The sequence below is a fragment of the Bactrocera oleae genome, chromosome 2 (assembly GCF_042242935.1).
Source record: "Bactrocera oleae isolate idBacOlea1 chromosome 2, idBacOlea1, whole genome shotgun sequence".
Taxonomy (NCBI): Eukaryota; Metazoa; Arthropoda; class Insecta; order Diptera; family Tephritidae; genus Bactrocera; species Bactrocera oleae.
In genome coordinates this window covers 29,115,189-29,134,290 of record NC_091536.1, presented here as the reverse complement: position 1 = coordinate 29,134,290, position 19,102 = coordinate 29,115,189, and the positions used below count along the sequence as shown (strand labels likewise).

The 19,102-nt window shown below is 37.8% G+C and overlaps 1 protein-coding gene across 9 annotated transcripts in view; it reads left to right on the top strand.

The window, feature by feature from the left end:
• Window positions 1-19,102, top strand: part of LOC106622739 (alpha/beta hydrolase domain-containing protein 17B) — a 63,192-nt gene that overhangs the window by 24,147 nt on the left and 19,943 nt on the right. For 4 of the 9 annotated variants that reach the window (XM_070112918.1, XM_070112919.1, XM_070112920.1 and 1 more), the window contains exons 3-5: window positions 7,650-7,829; window positions 7,889-8,021; window positions 8,364-8,480. In XM_070112918.1, the coding sequence (XP_069969019.1) occupies window positions 7,650-7,829; window positions 7,889-8,021; window positions 8,364-8,387 (337 nt within the window). In that variant the 3' untranslated portion in view covers window positions 8,388-8,480. The remainder of the gene's footprint in view (window positions 1-7,649; window positions 7,830-7,888; window positions 8,022-8,363; window positions 8,481-19,102) is intronic. The other 5 variants (XM_036357690.2, XM_036357685.2, XM_036357688.2 and 2 more) reach the window with 2 other exon arrangements.

Genomic DNA, 19,102 nt, shown 5'->3' with positions numbered 1-19,102 from the left:
CGTCTCAAATACTTGACCTAGTAGGATCAGCCACTTGGCGACATGTAGCCAGTGCTGACAATCTTGCTGATCTAGGTACAAGAGGTCGAAAAATCGACTATTTTCACACAACAGTGGATGATACTGACATCCTCGAACGATTTTCATCGTATCCCCGAGCACTCAGGGTAATCGCTTACATGCTCAAGTTCATAGAGCGACTTAAAATTAAACTTAAGGGAGTAACTTCATTACACTCCCAATGCGATACAGTGACGCACCTAGACTTACAAAAAGCAAAGGTCGCTCTTATCGCATCTACGCAAGCGCGCTACTTCAGCCGCGATATATCACTTTTGAGAGAATCAAAACCTATTGACAAGAGAAGTCCCCTCTTAGTTCTAAACCCATTCCTCGACACGAAAGGTCTTCTTCGTGTGAATGGTCGGCTTGCCAATTCAAGCCTAACGTATAACGACGCCATCCCATAATTGTACCAGAGAAGTCTCAACTTGCCACATTACTCATCAATTATATCCACATATTAATGCTTCATGCCGAACATCGTCTCATACAACATATGGTCCGCCAGGAATTTTACATTCCCCGACTTAAGCCCCAAATAAAGAAGTGCATTTTCTTGTTCAAAATCTGTACCACGCACAAGCAAAAGATGAGAACACAGATTATGGCAGCACTTCCCCCGGAACGCTGCAACTTCGCTCTGCCTTTCTCCATCACAGGTGTCGACTTTGCTGGGCCTTTTCAAATAAAGGCGTCCATGTTAAGGTCTCCCACTCTGATGAAAGGCTATGTGGCTGTTTTTGTCTGTTTTACGACAAAACCAGTGCACCTTGAGCTTTGTACTAATCTGACGAAGGAGGCTTTTCTTGCGGCATTTGCTCGCTTCGTCGGTCGACGCGGCTTTCCATCGAAGATCATGAGCGATAATGGTAAAACATTTATCGGCGCTCAAAGAGCCACCGAAAAACAATTTGTGGACTTTATCAAACAAGTCTCACCTGAGATTGTACAAAAGTACGCACCCCAAACCATTAATTGGCAATTCATCCCCCCAAGCGCTCCTCATATAGGTGGTTTATGGGAATCAGCTGTAAAAAGCTTCAAATCCCACTTCAAAAAAGTAGCTGGAAATTACTAATTCAATTACGAAGAATTCACGACATTATTAATTCGAATTGAAGCCGTTCTCAATTCACGGCCTCTTACAATCCTTTCGCAAGATCCCAACGATTTCACAGCCTTAACTCCAGGGCACTTTCTCAAAGGAACACCCATTCTGGCCATACCTGAGCCAGGCGTGGAGTCGCTATCCCTATTAAATCGCTGGGAAAGAATTAAAATTCTCCATCACGATTTCAGCCGTCGATGGAAAGAAGAATACATAAAGGATCTCCATAAACGATACCGTTGGAAGACTCCTGAACAAGCACCAAAACTTAGAGATTGTGTCATCATCCATGATGATTGTCTACCCCCTACCGAATGGCTGCTTGGGCGCATAGAAAAGCTACATTACGGCTCCGACGGTCACATACGAGTGGTTGATCTTCGTACACAAGGCGGAATGCTAACCAGACCGCTCGTGAAGCTATGCTTTCTCCTAACCGCCGATAATTGCTGCACAGCAAATCGCAAACAATCAACCGATACTACCGCAATACAATAAAATAATCAAATCAAGAAGCAAAAAACCGAAAAACTCGTTAATAACCGTTAAAAATAACACATAACTAATAAAAAAATGGTCGATCAATACGATGACCCATTCATGCCACATAACGTGGCACGATCATCCATATCCTTTATATGACAAATCTGCATAAATAAACAACTCTTTCATACAGATTAACATGGATGTGGATACGCCAACTGTGCGGTCGGCTACCAACGTGCCACGCACGGGGCCTACCCCAACGCCCCGATCTGCTGCTGCCACTGCCCCTGCAAGCGCACCTACAACGACACCGATGTCAGCACCAGTTCCTCGCGGTGGCACGCGACCTTCACCGCCGCCTTCAGAGGCACCTCGTATACGATGTCCCATTTGTCGGCGCCCACATCGCCTGCAACATTGTGGGATTTTCAGAAGTATGCGACCATTGCAACGACAGCAAGTTGCCCAGGCACACGGGCACTGTCTAAACTGCCTATCGCACACGCATGGGACTCAAGAGTGTGTGTTCACGGGTCTGTTCCAAATTTGCAGCAGACCACATCACACACTACTTCATCGCATCTCGAGGCGCGACGTTGGTCGGCCAGCTACTCTGCGAAGCCGCGCAACAGGACCTCGACCCTCAACTCGTGCGGTACACCCGCGGAATGTAACACGACGGCGTCGACAGCCTAGACCGCAACCACGTCGTTCCAATGGTCTGAGCAGCGTTGTGGAAACGTTGCAACAGCTGCAGCGACTACTAGGCTAATAATTTGCCTAGGGGGGCCGGGATGGCTAAATGACCACTCAATCCCCCCGCACCGTAAGACACTGTCACACTACACCAATTCACATCCACATCACCACACCTACTTACCATACATTCCACATCACTACACCATGCACCAACACGCACACAAATACAACTTAACACCGATCACACCACCATGAAGACATCAACAGATATATAAGGGACCAAAAGAAGGATCCCGCTTCCCTTTTTTTCATCGACTCGCTAGCGATCAGTTCTTTGAGCACCCGCCTAAATCGACTCTCTTTCTTTTTTAATTATTATTTGCTAACGGTGAGTGAAGGTAAAATAAACTTATTAGTTCCTTAAATACTTTGAAAACGTTAAAACCACTCGTGCACACTGTTACGGGATAGGCAATCATCGCCATAAACTTGTTTCATCAATTGAAACGTTTCCGTAAAAGTTTTACCAATTTTAAAACAAAATTTAATGTTGACTCTTTGTTCGAAGCTCATTTTCGCACCGATGACAAAAACATACTGACCCTTAAAACGCAATAACTTCACTTCCAATATATGAAATGTCATGAAATTTTTACTGGAAGTCGATAAAGGATAGCAGATTCTAACAGACTAGTCGATATATAGATGGCGCCACTAGAGTTTACTTTGGAACGCACCTTGTATATGATATGAAATGTATATGTTTTATTAAACATAATGTGAGTTTGCGCTGAATAGGAATGTAATAGGTCTAGACCGTAGTTGAAGCAAATAGCGTAAATGAACCAGAAGGTGCAAATTTATTTTGAATGATGCTCGATTGGACGTCTAACAGAGTTGAAAAACTCTGAGCAGGGAATTCACAATGAAATGAGAATTTATAACGTTCTCTGGCAGAAATACGTATCTACCAACATAACGGTAAAAATTAAATATTTTGAACAAAAAATAGAAATGTACTTCACATATGTGTGATTATTTTTTGTCACATAAATGATTTTACCTTCATCGTAAAAGGTACGTAACAGTATCAAAAAAAGTAACAATTACAACACCATATGGCAAAAAACAGTACCAGTAAGTGTTGAAATACTGTTTTAAGTATTTGCAAATGCACAGATGGTTTGGCGCTTAATTATACTCTTTCAACATGTTGCTACTGAGTAGTTTTGTTCACCTAACTGTTGTTGCTATCACTTAAAACTATTAGAGATAGATATCGAGTTATACGCTGTCTTCGATTGGCCAAGCGATACTCACCAGCGAATCGAGCAAACTATTCCAGATTATCAAACAAATGGGCAGCACTTGTGGTGCAACTCTTCGCTAACATGTCTTCTGACGCATCCAATAGTGTTCTATAATTTATTTTAAGTTTTATGTTTCAAAAATTCAAGAAAAAAAGAAATTTGGTCTTTTTATTTGTCATTTGAACTATTCACAATAGTAAAACTGATCTATAATATGCAAAACCAAACGTGGTAGCATTGAAGATAGCGCTTATACCACTTTAACGAGGTATCCTCTTAGCTCTTGTACTAATTCAACTTGATAACTTTGTTGTTGCTTTTGCATATAATTTTTTTGACAAGAAAGCACAAGGGAGCAGAAAAATGGCGAATCAAAGACAGCTATATATATACACTAGCTCTCATAAATCTACGCTTCTTTGCAACATACACATAGCCAATAAAGTCTGCGTTCACCCGACACATTTTTTTAAGTGAAGTAAAAACACAATGTTAATAGGTAATTCAGTTCAAATTTTCTGCATGTACTTATTTCTTCTTTACATTCTTAAGTTCAAAATGCAAAAACAAAAATGTATATTCCTATTTTCATTTTTGTGATAACGGGATTTTAGTGTAAGAACAAGTAAACATAGGCACCATTAAGTCTGCGTTTAGTTAGCTTGAATTGGAAATACCGTTACTTCTCATGAATTTGTTCGTTCTTTTTGTGTAGATTCTATTGTGTTTTAATATAAATAGTCGTTTAAAGAGCTCGTGACGGGTTTTAATAATATTTAAAAAAAAATGGAAACCAAAGGAAAAAAATTAGTCTGTCTGAAAGAAAAATTATCATTAAGTTGTGGAAAGATGGCGAAAGTTTCAGAAAAATTGAGCAAACTATTGGAAGAACGTATTCTTCTGTCCAGCGCGTCGTAAAAAAATTAAAAAAAAAAACGGAATTTTAACGTCAAAACCGCGATCTGGCCGTCCAAAAATATTATCAGCCCGGGAAGAACGGAAAATAATAAATATGGTGAAATTTAACCCTAGAATTACGTCTAAAAAGATTACTGAAAACATAAATAAATATAACCATTAAAAAAACAATTTGTGCAGAAACTGCTAGAAAAACTTTACGAAAAGCTGGATATCATGGTAGAGTCGCTCGAAAGAAACTATATATTTCACTTGTAAACAGGCGAAAGCGCATTGAATTTGCTCATAATTATATAAATAAGTCGCCGGAATTCTGGAGACAAGTAATATTTTCGGATGAAAGTAAATTTTGCATTTTTGGCATAAAAGGTCGACAAATTGTGTGGCGCAAGTCAGAAACTGCCCTTGAAAATCTTGTTAATACAGTTAAACACGTAGGTGGCGGAATTATGGTGTCGGGTTGCATGGCGGCTGGTGGTGTGGGTCAGCTTGAATTTATTGAATCCACAATGGATAAATGGGGTTATTTCAACATTTTAAAAAAGAATTTGAAACAAAGTGCAGAGAATCTTGGATTATTATATGTATATAAAAAATTTCAGTTATTAAAGCAATTATTTTTAAGATTTAAAGCCTTAAACATTTACGTTGCAAAGGAGCGTAGACTTATGAGGGCTAGTGTATACAAAAGATCAGAATGACGAGACGAGTTGAATTCCGAATGACCGACTATCTGTCCGTCCGTCTGTTCTTGGTATACGGGTTCCTTGGCACTGAAGGAGGGTTGGTATTGCAGATGGACGGAATCAGACCATTGCCAGGGCCCCAAAACGCCATTAATCGAAAACCTAACTTAGTACAACGAATTGCATTATTGAGCTGCATCTATGCTTTAAACTTTTTTAAAAAGTAATAGGTTTAATGTACATATCTCCAAGCCGCCTAATAACCAAATTCGCTCAGGACAAATCCTTTTAGCACCTCTGCCAACAGACTGAAAAAGGGTAGAGTCGGATTATAACACCGGCCTCTGCCCATATAATGGTTTGGTTGAAATCTACTAAGAGCGCGATAAAATAATAACGAAATGCTTCAAAGACATAAATTTTACACCTGAGATGGTAGGAGAGGATTTTATAGGAGCTGGTGTCAAATTTAAACGGTGAGCGTGGCGCCGTCCACCTTAAGGTGAAAACCCATATCTCGGGACCGACCTAGTCGTCCGATTTTAACCAAATCGGTAGATAATAGTATCTTAACATTCCCATATTACACAATTTTAAATTCCATCTGATTCGTTCACTTTTCAGTATACAAATCAATAACCCATCGATGAATCCGGATAAAACTTTGTACGAGTGCCTTTAAGGTGTGCTACATAATATCCAAAAATTGTGGAAATTGGACTATAACTGTTCAAGCCCCCAGATAGCGAATATGTGAACCCTCGTTCGTATTGGGATCTTTTGTTTCAAAAATATCGGTCAATCTGTGAGATTTTCTGATGGTAGTATGTCTGTATGTCAAAAATGGGTTAAATCGGATCAATAAATAATTTCCTTAGCCCCCATATACCTAACAGAAAGATTTTCGAACATAGCATAACATTTTGCTTCTTTACATTTCCGTTTAGATCAAAATGAGCCTCATCAGACATAAACAGGCAATTTATCAAGTTACTGTCTTCGGCATTTCCATAATTTTTTGGCAAAATTCCATGCGAATTGGCAAATCTAGAAGGATGAATAGGATGGATAGAAGGAAGTCATGATGAATTATCCGTTGTAATGACCGTCTGCTAACTCCAAGTTGCGTCGATAAGATTCGAGTCGAAACTCCTAGATTTGTCTGAATTGACGATGCAACCGCCGCGATTGTTTCTTGATCACGACATACGAATCTAGATGGTACGATTTTCTTACGATTCTTCTAGATTCGGCAAACCTGTCTACCAACCTCATAATGGTCCATCTACTGGAGAAAGTGCCGCCAAAATCCCGTTTGAAATCCCTTTAGTCGGAAATGACGGACTGCAAACCAAACCCTTTTTTCGGTATCCCAAGCATTCATTTTTAAAAAATTTAAATAATAGCCTGCCAAATAAAAAAAAGAGTAAGTCCTTTACTCACAGCGAAAAAAGTTACTACAGTTTGTTTCTGTAGCGTGAGCCACCATATATTTTTTCTGTGAATTTCCTTTAATATTTATACCAAATAATTCACAAGGAGTAATAATAGTATAGTATTTCCCAAACGAATTATAATAATAACCCAACCATTACCCTCCTCCCGCCCAACCGACGCGAGGGGCGCAATCCGTATACGTGCGGAATTAGCCGAGTCAGAAAAGGCAAGAGAGTTTTTTAAGTGTTAAGATCTAAACCTGCTCAGCTACAGAAACAAAAATTTCAACAGCACAACATTTAAAGTTACAATATAATAAATTGTTACATTTTCATTTATTAAGAGAAAACAATAAAGTCTTTTTAATTTTGAAAAGTGAGTCAAATAAGTCAAATGTGCTGGAATGAGAATTAAAATCATTACATATACGGCGGAGTGGCTCGTTTAGTTCAAAATTTGATCTACAGGATTTTAGCAGTAAAGGTTAGTAAAGGCCTCGAAAGGCGAACAGGGATATTAAATGTAACTTCAGACAGGAGAAAAGAACAGCAAACTGTTCCATTCAAAATTTACACTAAGAATATTATGCCAAGCATTTCCCTACGACTAGAAAGTATAGGTGGATTAATAAGTTTTAAACGACTAGTGTATGGAGGTAGACTTACCCTAGAATCCCATCGGAAATGCGCTAAGGCGAAAAGTAAAAATTGTTTTTGAACAGACTCTAACTTGTGAGAATGGATTTGGTAGCTAGGGTTCCATACAACAGAGCCATATTCCAATATAGGTCTAACCAAAGTTGTATATATAATGAATACATTTTTACAAATGCATGAAGTTTCTGCGAACTACTATTTTTTACGTAAATACCATATAAACATAGAATGTCTGATATGTGATATATCTAATTATTTGTATTATTTCAAAATTTATTCAATATAGGTTTAATATCAGTCCTGAAACTATTATTTTATACGGCCAAAGTATTGGTACAGTCCCAACAGTTGATTTGGCAACAAAGCATGAAGTTGGAGCAGTAATTCTTCATTCTCCATTGATGTCTGGACTAAGAGTAGTTTTCCGTAACACAAAGAGAACGTGGTTTTTCGATGCATTTCCAAGGTATGCGCACTCGATGGATACATACATATGTGTTTATTAAAAATATATATTTTTTTCAGTATTGATAAAGTTTCCAAAGTCAAATCACCAGTTTTAGTAATACATGGAACTGACGATGAGGTTATAGATTTTTCCCACGGGATAGGTATTTATGAACGCTGTCCCAAAGCCGTTGAACCTTTGTGGGTTGAGGTGAGAATATGTTTTTGTATACACCACTAAATAAAACAAATTATATGACACATCGGTTATTAACTATTAAGTATAAATATTTGTACAAATTTATAATACAAAAGTAATATACTTGTATAGTGAATATGGACTTTATAGATACTTCTATATTAAATGTTTGAGTTTAACTCGTATTCACAAAATATATACAAGTATATATGACTAACATAATTAAAATTTTTAATTAACTAGATATGTATATTACACTTCCGAAATATGTATAGCATACAAGAATCCATAATACGATTTTTTCGTTTTATACAATATGTTTAATACGTAATAACTTTCTTATTGTGTTTCCAGATACCGTTTTATGTATTTGTTTAATTGGAACATGTAAGGAAGGGCTAAGTTCGGGTGTAACCGAACATTTTATACTCTTGTAACTTGAAAGAATCAAAGCCCGGGGAATTCCTTCAGGTGATAGCAAAATTTTATATTAAAAATCGAATTAAACATCGATTATACGATACAATCGTGCATAAATTACAATCAAATTTGGTATCTAAACTTAGACTTAGTGTTATTGCTGTATATTAGTTCGCGTCAGCTAAAATTATATAAAAAACACCTTTAAATGAGATATATGTATGTGATATTAAGATAAGTGAGAGAGATATTTAATATCATCGGAATTTATTGTATTAGGGATATGAGGTTTAGACCAATTCCATTCTAATTAAAAAATCACACATTTGGACCAACCTAAACTGTTAAAAGACAGGTGAAAAGACGCAAATTATTTTACGGGGTATATTGGTGATAGAGAAAAGGACGGACAGATTGCATTAATTTTGACATCGGTCAGGTATAATAGAGAACATATTTTGAAGCATTTTTATATATAAATAATACTCACTGACCTACATATTCAGCCTAAAACTTGTTATAATAACGAAAATCATTATATGTAGTATATGGGTGTTGGGGGTAGTATTGACCCGATTTTATCATTATATTTTCGGTAAAAAGTCAACTATATGTACTGCCCAGTTTCAAGCATAGATGTGAATGTGACGGACGTTGAGTATATACGGTAAAGCATGCTTTGACAAAATATATTTCGTCGCAGTTTACAGCGTGTTCACATCAATATGTTTACAGTGAATTTATAGAGTGAAACAACACCGATACAGATCGGTACAGTTGAATAAGGTTAATATTAAAATGTTGATCACTTTCTGGGATGTTTACTCGTCAAAAATAAAGAAGTTTATGCTTGACGAAATACATATCACACATATCAAAGTATCTAACGACCATTAACGAAGCGTCAAGCAATATCAAAAAAATTATGATATTTGATAAACTGGTATCTGCAAATCGCTGGCATGTTATTCAGCCAGTTCGTTCCCGGCACCGAGATAAGGTGAACTTCGGTTGTAGACTGATAGGCTGTTAAGCATCAGCGATAGTTATACTGCAAGTTTATTTCTACACACTTGGTTATAGCAAAGACTTCTGCGTGAAAGATGCTCGGAATGCGGTTCCTGCATCGATGCTTTACGGCCTTCCTAAAGAAGTCTGCCTTGCTTTCGGTGCTTATACTCGTACATCAACCTGATGGCTCCTGGCTTACAGCTCCAGGATTTTACCGGCCAACGTTCACATACGATGAGTGCTTTTGTGGTTAAAGAGTTAGTTTCACATGCTTGTTCCACCGAATGGTAGAAACTCAGATATTTGGATATTTGACCTCTTTAGTCATTACTAATTCTGAACCGTCAAGGGGGTTGTGGTCTTATATATCGCAGAGAGTGTGTTCATATTTACCTCTTGCTAATATAACAATGCCGTCAGCATAACCTTGACATCGAATCCGATTGTTAGTTAGCAGTTCGAGGAGCTCGTCTACGACTTTATTGAGTCTGTAGTAAACAATTTCGTTGATTTTTCGCTATTAAATGATAATTTTTAAACGCTTTGCAATTGTACTAGTATATAGAAAAAGAAAAGGATACTAACAAACAATTCAACTCTCATTATTAAGTAGTAAAATATTTTGAAGTTAAATGTCAAAGAAATGCATTTGTTGCTACTGTTGTCTAGTTCGGAAGAATTTTTGCACTTCAAGCTGTTTTTTCGCCCAACAGCTCCTCATCATCTTGGTATCTAAGTCTCAGTTTGGGAGAGATCACGGTATAAATCAGCAGGTGTAATGTACCAAGGAGAATTAACCAAGCTTTTTAGTGCAGTGAATAAATGCCTGGGCACTGTCCAATCGATAGGATATGGCTTGTCCATGACCGGTGGAGTTTGGTCGTCCTGTACTGCCTCCGGGAAATTCGAGCCTTGTGCAGTTTGGCTGCTAAACCACCCATCTTTTATTTAACTACAGAGCAGCCCTAATGACATCAAAACTACTCTCAGCACGATCCATATGAATTTTTTTAATTTGGTATGGAGGGCTCTGCACTCTTCATTTTGAGATCATTCTAACCGCAAGATCGTACTTGTGACGAACGTGGTGGGTTCACATCTTACGTTCTCCATAGATCACTACTGATATTAAGTTCAAGCAGAGACTCATCCCTCGCCCTGCCTTATATCTTTAGTGGTCCACATGAGTTGATATAAGGGGGCGTGAACAAATAGGGCTATGCAAAATGGTTCAAAACAACAATGCAAGCCTTGGGTCTCTCACTTGTGAGGTCCCTGATTTGCCCTTATGTTGAGGCTCCTGACCCCTCAATATACCCGCAGTGCCTGAAGCAGTAGGATGCCAAGGTCAAACGAGAGGAATAGCTCCTACGTGGAGGGTAGCACCCCATCTCGTTTGCGTGGAGGCGCGGTAGGAGAACCACCTTCAGATGGCGGTATTCTCGTCCTTATATTTAACCCACGCATCCATATCCCTTATAAATATTGTTTTTGGATCTCACTGAAGCAGGAGATGCATTCGGGTTTCTGTCCATATCACAGTTTAGAGAGAGTTTTTCTACCTCTTCGGAAGATTTGCCATCCTGGTGGTACCATATAAAACTGGCACCGTTCATTCCTACCCTGCCGAACCGTCAGGGCAACCGGTACACCCATCTTCAGGTTAAGAGGGCAGTCTGTCTCCTCTCTTCCTCTCCTTTTTACGAAAACCCCCGTTACTGACCCGTTGCGATTCATCCGCTTCCTAGCATCGTAACAGAAAAGGATAGTTGCTGTCTTGAGAATGTCGCTGCATAAGGGCAGTACAACATTAAATAGCGCGCGCTCCTCTGACGATAGCGCGTCCAAGAAGCTAAGGATTTCGCTTACACCTAGTCCGCTCGCACCTGTATCAGAGTTTTTGTTATCTTGTTGTCGGTTTTATTGTTGTTGTCAAGTCTCAGCTTTCTTAGAAGAACACAAAGGTCCGCGGTGCCAGAACCCCATGTCATGGTAAGGCCACTGTTACTTCCCAAGGCACTCCGGTGTTGGGAAGGCTCTGTTCGGATACAACCGAATTTGCTGTCTGTCTGCAAATCACCCAATGGGCACGGGAATCGCATAACACCCTGGATTAGAAGGTGGCATATATTGGCCGTCGTACACATGCGACATTTTGCATCCCATATGAAGAGTGCAAAACAGAACCACTCACACTGGTTGGTAGAGACCAAATTGCGTTGCGAAAAAAATCAGATCGGATCACTAAAATATATATATAGCTGCCATAATAACTGATCGCATTACAACTTCAGAAGGGCTAAGTTTGCGTATACCCGAACATTTTATACATTTGGAATTAGCAGGGATCAAAGGTGGGAAATATTTCCAGATGTTGGCAAACTTTATATATAACAAGTAAGGAAGCAGCGGTTTTACTCTCACAATTTGCGCGGTTCAGAGACGGCGAAATATTTTCAGGTGGTGGCAAAATTTTATATTAAATTAAAGTTAAAAATTTGCAAATGAATTAAAAATCCATTATTAGACTAAAACGTGGCTGGATTGCAATTTAATTTGACATCTTATTAACTTATATTATAGGTCGTAAGATCTCTTTGTTTCATTACGACATTTTGCTTTATATTAGTATTAAATTCAATTAAAGTAACTCAAATGAGATATATGTGATAAATTTTTGATGACTCGTTCGAGCATTTCGACTGGTAACCTCAGTCGAAGCGGGATTGTACGCATAGAATTTAGATTTTACATATCCCCACAGGAAAAAGTCTAACGGTGTGATATCACGATCTTGGTGGCCAATCCACCGGCCCAAAACGTGAAATTATCTGCTCACCGAAGTGTTCTCTCAATAAATCCATTGAATGATGCGATGTGTGGGAAGTGGAGCCGTCTTGTTGAAACCAAATGTCGCCGAGATCACGAGCTTTAATTTCAGGCATTATATAGTAGGTTATCATGGCGTGATAAGGGCCGCCATTGAAGGTTATTTTCTCACCGTCATCATTTTTGAAGAAATAAGGACCGATGATTCCACCGGCCCACAAACCACTCTTAACCATTGTTTTTTGTGGATGAATGGGCAGCTCTTGAATCTCTTCAGGTTGCTTTTCGTCTCAAATGTTTGCATACATATTGAGCCAGAAATGGGCCTAATCGCTGAACAAGAGCCCATAGAGCGAAGCGATGTCGCTTGGGATGATCCAGCGTCTTCAGTTCTTGCACGAGCAGTATTTTGCATGCTTTCAATTTAAAATCTCAACGTAAAATGCGCCAAGTCGTTCTATACGTCAGTCCGAATTGCTGTGAACGGCGCCGAATCGACTCTCCACGGTCTTTGTGTACACTCTCAGCTAAGGCCGCTATATTTTCTTCACTGCGTGCTGGACGTGCTCTATTCGGTCGAATATTATGCAATGGTGTTGCACAGAGTACGCTCAGTAGGCCGATTATGTTGTCCATAAAACACATTCTTTACAGAACGTGAATTTTCGTAATAAAGTTAAACGATTTGTAAACGTTGTTCAGGCGAAAGTCTTTCCATGATGAAATGCCAAACAATAACATGACAGCTTGCCACGACTCACGTAAATTAAGTCGAATGTACCGGCAGGAACCAAAAAAAAAAAACAACAATTCGTTTGTTGTTAATAATTCTACTTTATTTTACATTCTCCCGTTTTGTTATTACAATTATTCGCTTATATTCTGCAATAATGCTTACATAGCTAAATATGCGACTTGATAATGCAAATGAATTTGAAAGTTGAGAATACAATTAGGAAAGACGGGTTGCTGACACTTTTTGTTTACGTTGCCAAAAATGCATTTGTAGTCATTCTGACGAAATCGGAATTATTGGTGCAATTGGGTCATTGGCTCGAACAAACTTGTAGTTTGTCATCATTACTTATTTTGGTTTTGAAACGTTGCGGTGACGGAACCCGTCTGGTCCGTTTATACTGCCTTCAATTTTTTTTTCTATCGTCTTCTATTGTCTTTTTAATGTCTGTAAATGTAAATGTAAATGTAAATACTTTTAAATATTGTTTTATTTAGTGAAATGGAATCTACCATGTACATACATTTCATAAAAATATACTGTATGTACATACGTATGTATATATAATATTTTGGTGCTCATATAAAGCAAAATGTTTCTTTCATGCGTTTTTTTTTTTTTGCATTAAAGAAAGAACGCATAAAAGAAAGAATTTCGGTACATCTTCTAACTTTCTTATATGCAATAAGAACTATATAATGAATTTCTGAACGAGGGTATTTTACCAGAAGTATGGAAGAGACAGCATCTGACCCTGATAAGCAAAAGCAAAGGAGACCCAGAAACACCATCAGCATACAGACCTCTATGCATGCTAAGTAGATACAGCAGGAAAGCTACTAGAAAGACTTTTAAAACCCTGCATAACAGCCGCCATTAACAATGCTGAAGACCTATCAGAGCGACAACATGGCTTCAGACCAGGCAGGTCCGCCATCGGAGCTGTCGAAGACATCGTACGCAGCGTGGAGGAAGCTCTTCAAAAGAACAACTTCTTGAGCAATAGTCGGACCACTCGATTGTTTCGATAGTTTAAAGAAGTACTATCGATAGTTTTTCCTTTTGAAATCTTCTTACTTTTCACTGGTTTAAATTAAGAAACCTTGACTTTGTACTCTTCACTTTTATGAAATAATCTTTGCAATTATGGAAAAAAGATATGAACAATGACAAAAAATATAATAAAGTTCCATACAAAATTTTTCATGTTACTATAAAAACTGCTCTGAGAGTTGACAAATTATAAAAAGGTACATTTTTTATACATTTACTAATGTAATATGAGATCAAAAAGTTTATCCATAAATTACGTTTCGGTAAATAGTAATTTGTTGATGATTTTAGTCTTTAGTGATTTTCTCCTATCAGATATTAGCAATCTAGCCTAGCTAAACATTCTCTCCGAATCTGTAAAATTAAAATTAATTGACGTGATATTCATTTATACGCACTATATTATTTATTTCTTTATTTCTATTTAAGTTAGAAATGGCTCTATGATTGTTCTCGTCTATTACTTTAAGATGTTCCTCTATTTCAATTCTGTCCTGGTCATCCATTGTGCCATATAACCATTTCATGCCTGTTCCTACTATATTGAAAAGTCCTCTTTTGTTTCTATGTGCTACGAGTGTTTGCATTTTGTAAATAAGTGTGTTCAGTTCATTATGCAGATAGTCGTAGTTTTCGTTGTGTGTGCAAACGTTTGATTCTAAGGTGTTTATGATATTTTTTATTTCGAATAGGTCTATGATGTGTAATATTGTGTTGTAATTATGAATTAAATTTATGTTTTCTAAAAAAGATTTCTGTGTAGCCTTCGTTGCTTTCGATTTTTTCCACGATGAATCTAGCCTTAATTGTTTATGGTGGTGTTATTAGTGTAAAAAGCATTAGTGTCCAGAGTACCTGAAAAGTATATTATCTAAGTGTAATTTCCTATATTTGGGTTCATTTTTATGCCTAGGTGTTCTGTAGTTCTTAACATATCCTTCTTCACCTGTTTAATTGTTAACTTCTTGCTACAGAGTATAATAGTTTTGTTCACCTAACGGTTGTTTGTATCACCTAAAACTAATCGAGTTAGATATAGGGTTATATATATATATAAATGATTAGGATGAAGAGATGTGTTGAAATCCGGGTGACTTGGTACACATGTTTCTTGATACCGTAGGACTGTTGGTATTGCAGATGGGCGTAATTGGACCACTGGCACGACCACAAAACGCCATTAATCGAAAACAAATAAATTGCAATAACTAAGCTCCACAACAAGATACAAGGCCGGTATTTGGTATACAGGATCACATTAGGGAGAGGCATCTGCAGTTTAAAATTTTTTTTAAAGTGGGCGTGGTTACGCCCCTAATAGGTTTAATGTGCATATCTCCTATACCACTGTAGCTATAATAATAAAATTCACTGGGAGCATCTCTATCGACGGTGTGAAAATGGGTGAAATCGGATGACAACCCCGCCCACTGCCCATATAACGGTACTGTTAAAAAATACTAAAAGCGCGATAAACCAAGCACTAAACACGCCAGAGACATGAAATTTTATTTCTAGGATGGTATGAGATGACTTTATAGGAACCATGTTCAAAATTAGACAGTGGGCGTGGCACCGCCCACATTTAGGTGAAACCCTATATCTTGGGATCTGCTTAACCGATTTCGGTACATAACATTCTTTTCATATTTCTATGGTATAGTGCGAAAATGGTCGAAATCGGATTACAACCACGCCTATTTGCCATGTTACACCATTTTAAATATCATCTGATTTTTTCACTTTGCAGTATGCAAATCAAGCAACAATGTTTGTATCGGGGTAAAACTTTGCACGAATAATGCGTTTAAAGTATGCCATCTTGTGACCAAAAATTGTCTAAATCGAACCAAAACTGTTCAAACCCCTAGGTACTAAATATGTGGACCGCAGTGCCTATAGTTGACCTTCTACCGAAAATATCGGTCAATCCACAAAGAAATCTCAAACGAGTATACCATTTGACTTTGCGAGAGTATAAAATGTTCGCCTACATCAGAACTTAGCCCTTCCTTACCTGTTGTTTCGATTAGCACTTATTATACGTTTTTTTGGGTCTTCTATAAGTTTTTCAATTTTTTCTTTGCTTACTTTTCCATCTATAACCTCGGTTAGTTCGCATTTTATAGTTGAGTGAAAGGAGTGGTTGTACCATTAAGCATTTGTACATTTTCTCTTGAGTTGTCAGTCTGGGTTCTTCTATTTCTAAAATTCTCATCTTTTTGCCTAGAGAACTGTGAAACCTTTCAATGTCGGCGATCCCTGTATGGCTATTTGATTTTGTATAGTGTTCCTCAACTGATTGTTCGCTTAAAAAATCTGTAATGTTTACTGAGTTGAATTCGTTGTCCATATAACTCTCTTCAGCCCTTCATAGTTTTCTACTATTCCAGCGTGTCCTGTTTCCTTTTTGTGGTAGTTCGCTATCCACTTATAGGTTTCTCGTTCAGTTTCTAAGTCTAAAGCGTGATACGAACATTTGTAAAATTGTATGCTTGTTGGGAAGAGTTCTAGTAATATCGCTGAACCTTGTTATATTCGCTATCTGATAATTCTGAAAAAATTATTTTTATTTCCTGACTTTTGGGTTGCGTAAGTATTATTTGTGTGTGGAAACGATTTGCTACTGTATCTAGGATGGGGAAATGGTCGTTTTGCTCCTCGACTTGCGAATGTATAGTGGCATTGGTACTAATGTTGTCTTCTTCTATTGAGGGACCCTGATTGGTATTGTTATGAGTTGTGTTATCAGATATTGCATTGATTTCGCCAGTATTTACGTCTATTCTGCTCAAAAAGTCGGTTACCTTATTTTGTTTTCCTTTGACATATTAAAGTCATATTCGCCCAATTTTAAAAGCCATCTCTAGAGGCTCGAATTTATGTCTTTGCCATTGTGTTTGGACTTAAGCCAAACCAACGGTTGATGGTCTGTTTCCAATTCGAATTTTCTGCCATAAACGAAAGGCATAAAGTAATTTACTGCCCAAACTCTTGCTAGGAGTTCTTTTTCTATGGTGGCATATAATTTTTCATGTTCATTCAGTGTTCTACTAGCGAAACTGACTGGATGATTATCTTGGAGTAAGACAGCTCCGACAGCACGATTACTTGTGTCGGTGGAAATTTTAAACTTTTTATGGAAATCTGGGTATTTTAATATTGGTGATTTTGCTAAAGGGTTTTGAATTTTTCAAATGAGTCGATATGTCTTTCAAATATATTCTATTTGTCTATAGTCCTTCACGAATTTCCTAAAATATCCCGTGATACCTAGAAAAGATTTTATTTGCCTCTGTGTTTTTGGTAACTGGAATTTTTGAATGACCTGTATATTTGCTGTGCCTGATTTAACTCCCTCTGTAGTCAATACGTGCCCTAAATATTCTGTTGTTTTAGCGAATAAGTTACATTTATCTATTTGTAATTTTAAATTATGTTTTCTCAACTTTTCGAAAACTTTATTTATTCTTGTTACATGCTCTTCTATAGAAGTGCTAAATATTAGGATATCGTATTAAATCTCTTAATATCGAATTTATTCATCGTTGAAAGGTTGTATTCTTTAATCCGGAAGGCATCCTTTTGAATTCATAATGACGAAATGGTGTGGAAAATGCCGTTTTCTTTCGGTCATTTTCATTTATTAGGAATCCTTTTGCTAAGTCGAGTGTCGTGAAAAAACTGAGCTCGGCCTAATTTTTCGAGAATAGTTTCTATGTTTGGCATTGGCAACTTATCGTCTATTGTAACTTTGTTCAGTTTCCTGTAATCAATAACGATGCGCCACTTTTTTTGTGCTGAATTATCTAATTTTTTGGGCACAATCCACAAGGGTGAATTGTAAGGCGAGTTACTCTCTGTGATTATACCGTGATCAAGCATTTTGGCTATTTGCCGTTTTATTTCCTGCTCGTGTTTGGGGATACCTGTATATTTTGGAATATATGGGTTTATCGGTTGTAACGATTTCGTGCTGTATTGTGTGGGCATGGGATATTTTTTGCCCTTCCTGAAAGAATCAATCGCTATTTTTTGATATGATAGTTTTGAGGTATACTGGTTGCTCGGAATTCGTATCCTCTCTAATTAACTTTTCATAAAGTTTTTCATCGGCATTAATTGTTTCTAGTGCATGTACTTCGTTCGTACGTTATTGATTTAGAGGTATTCGTCCTCGTGGTTTATATGTACCTTTAAGGGTGTAAGGATATTATTACCTATTGCCCCTTCAACATTTTTTGCTGTGAAATCTGTGAGCTTCCAGCTCAATAGGTTTTCGTCATTAAATTCTTTCGGTAATTCCGTTATAATTTCGTATTTAACTTGTGTTTGCCCGCTTAAGGTATAAAATGTAAAAATATTTTCTAGCTTTATTCGCTTATATTGTGGTAAACAGAATTTGTTTGATAATGATGTCGTCGAGCCAGTGCCTAGTAAACACCTAATTTTATCTTTGCCTATAGTGAGTTCTACTATCGGTAAACATGTCGATGGTTAAATGAAAATTTGTCTGCTCGATGTGGTCTATCTCCATCGGCTGTGGTGCGGTGTAATTATTGTGTCTCGTTTGTCTGGTTAAACGATCGGGTTGTCTATATTGCCTGGAGAAGCGGTCATGTTATCCTGAGTTATGATAATTTTGCCTGTATTGTCCTGAGAGACGGTCCTGTTGTCCTGAATTATAATTGTTTTGTCTCTCCCCCATCTCTGCTCCGTATAATAGGACGCTGATGGTCATGGACATTTGGAGCTTTCTCTTTTCTTGGCTGGGCCCCCCTATGTAGGATATGTAAGTCAAGCCATGCTTGCGTCCGTATCATGACCTGGTTTAGCTTTCTTTGGGCATCTTCTGTGTCTCTGGCTGTAATTACTGCGGCGATGTCGTCCGCGTAGCCAATTAGATAAGATTCGTCTGGCATGTCGGGTTTTAGTATGGCGTCATAGTTGATGTTCCACAAGTCTGTGCCTCAAATGGATCCTTGTGCTGCTCCTAACGTAACTGCTATCTGTTGTGATCCCTCTCTAGTTTGGAACAACAATT